This window comes from Hipposideros armiger, unplaced genomic scaffold (genome assembly GCF_001890085.2).
Source record: "Hipposideros armiger isolate ML-2016 unplaced genomic scaffold, ASM189008v1 scaffold_422, whole genome shotgun sequence".
NCBI lineage: Eukaryota > Metazoa > Chordata > Mammalia > Chiroptera > Hipposideridae > Hipposideros > Hipposideros armiger.
This window is the reverse complement of record NW_017731772.1, coordinates 124,355-132,912: the sequence shown is the minus strand read 5'-3', so window position 1 is coordinate 132,912 and position 8,558 is coordinate 124,355. Positions and strand designations below refer to the sequence as shown.

The following is an 8,558-nucleotide window of genomic DNA, read 5'->3' as shown; positions in this document are numbered from 1 at the left end:
AAAAAAAAAAAAATAGTTTTAAATGCTAATTTTTCTTTTTATAAGAAAAGTCTATAAGGGGTTGTATTCCTACAACTGAATGTAGACAGCTGCAGAGGATAAAATAGTGAGGCTGAAAGTACAGTTACAAAAAATACTATCCTGATGCTCTAACCAACAAATATGCAACAAGATGCAATGTAGTTTAGTTTAGAATAGCATAGACCTAGACTGTATTCAACTACTGAAAGACTCTGGAGAGAAGCTTATCTATGTACTCAAGACAAACAGCCTTAGCAAAGGATATCGCAGCTTTATTTAAAGACTTTATCCAAACTTAAGTGATTCTAATTTAATAGGTACTGCGTGGGTGTCCAGTAATCATTATTAAACTTTAAAAGAATCCCCAGATGATATACATAAGGAGGTGGTCTAGATCTAAAGGCTCTAGACTTTCACAACACCAACCAAAAAGATGAATAATAACAGAGGCAACACAGTACACACTGGTAGGTGAGGGAACGCACAGATCTACGAGATCATAGCATTATATTCCAAACTGTGCCCCTTTCTAGCTGTTTATTCTGGCAAGTTTTTAAAATGGTTAAACCCATTTCCTCTTTTGCAACAAAAAAAAAGGGGGGGGGGGAGCAATGCTGATAAACCACAAAATTATATTACAACCAAAAAAAAATATTAAAATGACCCCAAATTACTTACAGCACTATAGAAATTTTATGTTTATAAACATATAAATTATGACATATAAACATATGTTTATATAAACATATAAACAGAATAAATTATGATGGCCAATTTTTTGTTTTTGAATAAGTTTGGGCATGACTGCTTTCCCCAAACTCTGGGAATGAGCCACTGGGGATGTGTCTGGGCCAGGAACACAGTAGTACATCTCATTAGTACAATCATTTATACTTTTGTTACAGACGAAAACATTGGTGGGTTTTGCGCACACAACCTACCACAAATTTCACTGTGAAATGGGAAATTCCAAGGATATGGTGAAAACTATTTGGAGATTAAGTAGGTACATAAAAACAGAGGATAAGGTGACCATGCTTGGCAATCTGGAGTATGAAAAAGATCCTGAAGGCACAACTACAGGACACAGGACTCAAGTGAAGCTATAAAATGTTAGTTTCAGGCAATAATCAATTCAATCTCTTTGGACTCCCTTTACACAGTCAAGGCACTAATGACGGGAAACCATCCATTCTTACATTCATGCAACAAATATTCAGTGACTACCTATTCTGCCCACACATGTAACAATGCCAGGACATACAACTCCTTTGTTCATGAAGCTGATAGTCTGTGGCAGGTAAGACAAGAACAGCAGCATTTACGATGTGGTATGATGAGCACTGCAACAAATAAGCTTTGCATGGTAATGAAGGCACTTAGGATCATCTAATGCAGAGCTGGAGCACCCATGAAAGATTTAAATGTTCCAGACAGAACAGCTTCTGTAAAGGTCTCAAAGATGAGAAAAAGCATGGCACATAAAGAACTGAAAAAAAAGAGTTATAAGTAGACAGTTGCAAATTTTTCAGTTTGTTGCTATCTCTTTCTTTCTTTAGGTTTACTGATACTCTTCCTAGTGTTTACTATACTACCTCAAGTCTAATATAAATAAACAAAAGCTTGGGACACATAAAAACAGAATAAAAAGAAAGTTTAAGACTAATTTTCTAGATACCAAAAACATTAAGTATAATTTTCAAAGTGCTATAAGTACTTCTGTCACATGTAATTTAACCCATGTGAGGATCATATTCTAATATAGTTTTATGGATATAGAAATTAAAATGAATAAGAAAACAAACCCTTCAAGTTATAAACTTGAATTTAAGAACAGTACATATGGCTTTAAATTCAATGATTAGTAAATAAATGCTCAATTAGAAGGAATTAAATAAGTGAGTACATATCAGTTTTCAGAAATCTGTTTAACCATGCAGGTAATATTTTTATCAATTCATCTAGATATGAAAAGTCAACGTTCAACCTCACATATAAGAACAATTTAATCCAAAACTCACAAGTCTCTTCAATCAATATTTATTTTCCTACAGCTAGAAGTGATTATTCCCCGAATACATAATACTAAACTAAATATTATGTAATATGACGCACCTGTTGACTTGAAAATTTCACTTTCGGATTGTTATCTATCTCCCATAAACCTTCATTAAAGCCTTTTCGTTTATTTGGTTTTCCGTACTTTTCCTTATTTTCTGAGTAAGGAAATATATCCTTTGGGCCTAAAAAAGCACTAAAAAAGGAGAGGGGGGAAAAATGTGAGTGCAAAGCAATCTTGAATATAAGTTATTAAATAGCTCTACTCTATCATGCAGTTATCAAAAATTCTTAATGTAAAATGCATTAAAAATCTTACACAAAAAGGGTAGACACAAATTATAATTCCAAATACTTTTAAATTCAGTCACAAGCTCCAAGATCCATAATCCTATTTTAAAAAAACCAACAAGTTGCACAATGTGAATGTACTTAATGCCACTGAACTATATATACACTTAGAAATGGTTAAAATGGTAAATTTTATTCTACTTTACAATATAAAAATGCACAAAAATGAAAAAAAAAACTGACACGATTGCATTGACCAATACATTTAAATGCACTCCAAATATAATTTTATTTCAAAGTATTGGTTACACAACTCATAAAACAGTCAAAAAGGTGCATTACTATACGTGTATGTTCTATGTATATATACAAATTTCTATAATAAAATGAATGTGTCAAAAATTTTACTTTATTCAATGAGGTAATCAGATGTTATAACTGGTTCATTTGTTCATTCATATACACACACATAAACACAACAGTCAATTCTTGTATTTGTGGTAATTATGTCTATAAAGTCATCACAAATACTGAATTAGTGACTATCACACCAATGCTCCAGGGGAAATACAACATAAGTTCCTGTGAGCCTCTAGTAACATTTTTGTCAACCAATCAATACATAACCTGTTTTATGTGTTTCTGTTCAAAGACACCTTATTTAATATATATTGGTAATTCACTAACATTGCACTCACAGCCAACAGTTTATGTAACACATACTTTCTCCATAAGAGACAGCGTGGCATTCTTGCACTTAGGAACTCTAAATATCACTTCAGCACTACATTTGAGGGTCATTATAAACAGCAAAATGACTAACAAATGCACAAACCATGACAACTCATAAGACTGCTAAAGGACTCTTGTGTACAGTATAAGAGCTGAAACAAGAAGGCAGAGCACTGCCTAGTTCAGTCTTAGCTAGGAATGTGTGCATCAAGTTACTCAAACTTTCTGACACTTTGTAGACATGACCACGAAGGCACCACAAGTATGGATTTGGGATTACAAACACACGTTAGTGAGCAGGTGAACTCACAAGTGTGGAATCCACCAGAGATTCAACTCTGTGTGTGTGTGTACACATACATACGTATTTAGGCTATTTTCTCTAGAACACACTCCTTTTATCTCCCTTTGTCAGTCAGTTCTGTAGAAATCTGTCATTTCTACAGAATTAGATACACAGTATGTACAAGTTTTTTTGCTATGATGGTTGTTATACTCGTATGTCTTCTCCAAAGAGGAAAACCAATTTACTGCTCATTTCCTCTAAAGTGTGCTATGATTTAAGATTATTAATTACTAATTCGGTATTTATCACAAATTCCTTTTCTGCTGAAATTCTTTAAGTATTGGGGACCTAATGACTATAATTAACATTCCAGTCAGAATATTTTAAAAGGTTTTAAGATCAAGTTTCAATTAAAAAGAGACTTAGAGCTCTATTTAAATTTAATCAGTGAATATAAAAGTCAGCTTTATTATTTAAATTCTATAATTGAGGAATACTCATTGTATCCATGTATTTTAATTGCACATCAATTAAGGCACACTTAAATCTTCATCGCATTTGATACAGCAATTCAGACTTTCAATAGGCATCATTCATTCCTACCCCTAGTCTCAAATGAGAAAATTTACACATTTCATTAAAACAGTAAAAAGATTCCGCCTATGTAATCAGTTCCAAATTCTAAGTAAATGACTTGAGTTAAACCTCCATCAAAAATAAAATACAGGGCCAGCTGAGTGGCTTGTTGCTTAAGAGTTGGCTTGGGAGCACAAGCTCTGAGCAGTAGGGCCACCAGTTCAGATCCCACATGGGCCAGTGACGCTGCACCCTCTACAGCTAAGACTGTGAACAGCTCAACCTGGAACTGGGCTGCCGTGAGTCGCAGGCGACAGCATAAGCTGCAGCAGGGCTTCAGTGGGCTGCCATGAGCTTCCGTGAGCCGCCGGCAGCCAGCGTGAGCTGTCATAAGTCGCCGTGAGCGGCCGTCCAATGGCCGGCGACCGATCTGTCTCAGCCAGGAAGAGCGCAATGATCACAATACCAACATAGGCCAATGAAGCGAAGTCCTTCACAACTAGACTGAAGAACAAAAGGACAGCAACTTGTCTGTTCCTCTTCCCCACTTCCCCAATGCTGTTCCCTCCCTCAATTCCCAAAAAAATCTTAAAAAATAAAAATAAAATACACTTTTAGTTAGAACAAAGCAATCTCCCCCCAAAACCCTACAAAAACAACTCATAAGGCCAAAGACTAGAGAGACAATGTCAACGGAGATTTGGAAGCTGAAAAGAAGACTGAAAAAGTTGAATATTAAGCAGCAATGTAGAAAACCAGACAGCACCCTCATTAATAGTTCAAAATCCCCAAAGGGCTGAAAATTGGTGGCATCAGGAAATTCAAGTGGAAGGTACTTTAAATACTTAATAAAATTACAGAAATATGTTTTAAATCCTCATACATGGGACATTTTTAGATTATGACTCTAAACCTAAAAGCTATTCAAAAGAAGACTGATTCTACCACGATGTTATTTATTTTTATTTTTATTTATTTATTTCAAGCTGAGCCATCCTGCCACCTGTTGGCAGCTCATCGGCTGCTCAGCTCGGGCCGGGCATTGAACCGCTGTTGCTCAGAGCTCAAACTCTTGAGCGATCTATTAACCAACTGAGCCACTCGGCCGGCCCCCACGATGTTATTTAATGTATATAAGTTTGACATGCTAAATGTACATGAATTTCTGTTTTCTCAAAACAGGCAGTCCTCACTTTGCATGACAATGAGACCATAAAAATGGGCAAGGCAATCTTAATAAACAATGAAAAAATTATGATTGTTCCATAACCTTTAAATACTGTCAAAATTTTAAACACTCTATTACTGACAGTGTGCAAGGAAATAATAGAACTAAACTTATTTAGTAGACTGTAATTTAAAATATTAGAAATATTGAGATTTGAAGTGTTTCATTTCAGTTGCACAGTACTTGCCTCCCTCTCATCAGATAACCTATGATACCAAGTGAGCGCATTTTCTGTGCCTTGACCAACTGTCCTATTTGTTTCTATAAGTCTGATCAGCTTCCAACATTTTATCCTTTGCATTACACCTTCAGTGTTGTGAAATATATTTAATGTTTTTTGTTGGCATCACTTCCTGAAGACACTTTCATGTCATGTATAGAAGGTTAAAAAAATATTCACACATGAAAAGATGCTCAATACCATTAGCTGTCAGTAAAATGTAGATTAAAACCACAATAAGATTCTACCTTAACACCCACTCGGATTAGCTATAATAAAAAAGGACAGATAAGGGCCGGCTGAGTGGCGCAATGGTTAAGAACTACCTTGGGACGCCAGAGGGCCCCGGTTCGGATCCCACATATGAGGGCCAGTGATACTGCCCTCCACAGCTAAGATGCTGGATGGCGGCTCGACCTAGAGCTGGGCTGCCGTGAGGCGACGGCATAGGCTGCAGTCCCTGTGGCAGTGGGTTGCCATGGGCTACCGTGTATACCCAGCAGCAGGCAGCCAGTGTGAGCGGCCAGCGGCAGCAGTGGGCGGCTGTCCAGAGGCCGGCGACTGATCTGCCTCGCCCGGGAGGAGCGCGATGATGGTGCCAGGTTGGGCCAGTGAAGCAAAGTCCTCCAGAGCTAGACTGGAGAACGAAACGACAGCAACTTGTCTGTTCGCCTTCCCCCAATTCCCCAATAAAAATCTTTAAAAAAAAAAGGACAGATAATAAGTCTTGGCAAAGACATGGAGAAATTAGAATCTTCACACATTGCTGACAGGAATGTAAAATAGTGTCAGCTGATTTGAAAACAGTCTGGCAATTCCTCAAAAGATTAAACACAGAATTACCATATGACCCAGGGATGCCACTCCTACAAAAATGCAAACATGTCCACACAAAAACTTGTACACAAATGTTCACAGCAGCATTATCTGTAATAGCCAAAAATAAAACAATCCAAATGTCTATCAACTAATGAATGAATAAATATGGTAGATCAATACAAGGCAATATTTGGCAATAAAAGAAATGAAGTATTATCACATGCTACAATATAGATGAGGAGCCTTAGAAACATGCTAAGTGAAAAAAGCCTGTCATTAAAGACCACATGTTGTATAGTTCCATTTACCTGAAATGCCCAAAAAAGGCAAGTGTGTTAGTGGTTGTCTAGGGCAAGACAGGAGGGAGAATTGGGGAGAAATGAGAAGTATCTGCTAATGGGTTTCTTTCTGGGGTGATGAAAATATTCTAAAATTGTGCAAATGGCTGTACTACTATCTGGATGTACTAAGATCTACTGAATTGTACACTTTAAATGAATAGTTTGGGCTATGAATTACATCTCAATAAAGCTGCTAAAATATTTTTTCAGTGAATACCATATCCTAGCAAAGAAAAAATGATCCATAATTTTACCAACTATAGATAGCCGCTATTTTTCACCACTTTTTAGTTGTGTACTCGTATATACACATTAACGTAATATTAATGTATATAATACATACTCATCCACAAATAATTTTTCAATTTAAATCATCTTCTCGGGCCGGCCAAGTGGCTCAGTTGGTTAAGAGCTCGCTCAAGAGTTTGAGCTCTGAGCAACAGCGGTTCGAGTCCAGCCCGAGCTGAGCAGCCGCTGAGCTGCCAACAGGTGGCAGGATGGCTCAGCTAAAAAAAAAATAAATAAATAATCTTCTCATGTCTACAATTACTTAGCAGCTACATTCTATTTCACTGTATGACTATCCCAAAATTAACTGGTCTACCACTGGACCATTTTCTATGTCAAGTATAAAGTATGTATCATAAAATAATGCAACTGTATAAAACACTGCACTATCGTCATACATATCTTCATAAATTCTACATAGAACAGGTGGGTCAAAGGACATGCTTAAGACTACGGAGCCACTTAATGAGACAAAAAACCATGATGGATAAAAAAAGACTCCTCCCATGTGCTCACCACAAAATAGAAACAATAATTATGGGGCATGTTGGAAGTGAAACACTATGGTATGGTGGTGCAACATGTAAATGTATCGAATTATGGTGGTAATCATATTGCAAGATATTAATGGATCAAATCAACACTTGTATCTTAAAACTTACACCATAGTATATGTAAATTACTTTTTAATAAAAATAAACAAGTAACAACACACACAGAATCCTCCTTGGAGATACAATCCCACAGGATTGGAGAACAGGGCCCAGATCAGTTTTCAGACAACCATTGCTACTCCCAAGGGCACAACCTTATGTGGCTCCGATTCATTCGTCCAAGCATTCTATTTTAAAATGACACACAAATCTCAAAGAAAATGTAACAAAAAATTAACACATCTCTAAAAAATAGGAGTCAAAATGAGAACTCTCCTTTATGTTGTTTTTAAAGGTTTTAACAACAAATAGATACACATTAATTCAAAGTAAGTTACCCGCCAAATTCCCCAGCTGAAAGGAACTTTAAGGGTTACCAAAATACTGGTTTTAAAGATTAGAAAACTGATGGCCAAAAAGATTAACTGACTCAGGCAAGGTCAGCAGCAGAGCCTCAACTCTGCATTCCTTAAAAAGGTTGCAGGGTTTCCTGTATCCACTATAATTGTCTTTGAAACACCGACTAATAAAACATCAATGCCATCTCCATACGTAGGTAATATATGGAACTCAGACTTCAAACATCAATGTCAAAGCCCTAAGAATCAAGGCTAATGTAAAATATCCTAACGAAATAGCAAATCATGAACTATGGTACTCATTTTATAATTCTGAAGCAACGTTACTCCTCCACGTGTGTCTCTTATATGGCATACTCCTAAAGGCTGTGTGTTCCTGTATATCCCAATTTTCACAGAAAAGCAGCTATTTCTCTAAATCAACTTTTTTGAGGGCTGGCCGAGTGGCACGTTGGTTAAGAGCTGGGTTGGGACGCCAGAGGACCCCATTTTGGACCTCACATATAACGGCCAGTGACACTGCCCTCTACAGCTAAGATGCTGAACAACAGCTCAACCTGGAGATGGGCTGCCGTGAGTTGTTGGTGACGGCGTGGGCAGCCAGCAGCCACTGTGAGCGGCCGGCCATCCAGAAGCCGGCAACTGATCTGCCTCGCCCGGGAAGAGCGCAATGATGGTGCCAACTT

At 37.1% G+C, this 8,558-nt stretch overlaps 1 protein-coding gene across 7 annotated transcripts in view; it reads right to left on the bottom strand.

Annotated features, from left to right (window-relative positions):
• PSIP1 (PC4 and SRSF1 interacting protein 1) overlaps window positions 1-8,558 on the bottom strand; it is a 49,607-nt gene that overhangs the window by 31,457 nt on the left and 9,592 nt on the right. For all 7 annotated transcript variants that reach the window (XM_019664428.1, XM_019664427.1, XM_019664429.1 and 4 more), the window contains exon 4: window positions 2,137-2,275. In XM_019664428.1, coding sequence (XP_019519973.1) covers window positions 2,137-2,275 — 139 coding nt within the window. The remainder of the gene's footprint in view (window positions 1-2,136; window positions 2,276-8,558) is intronic.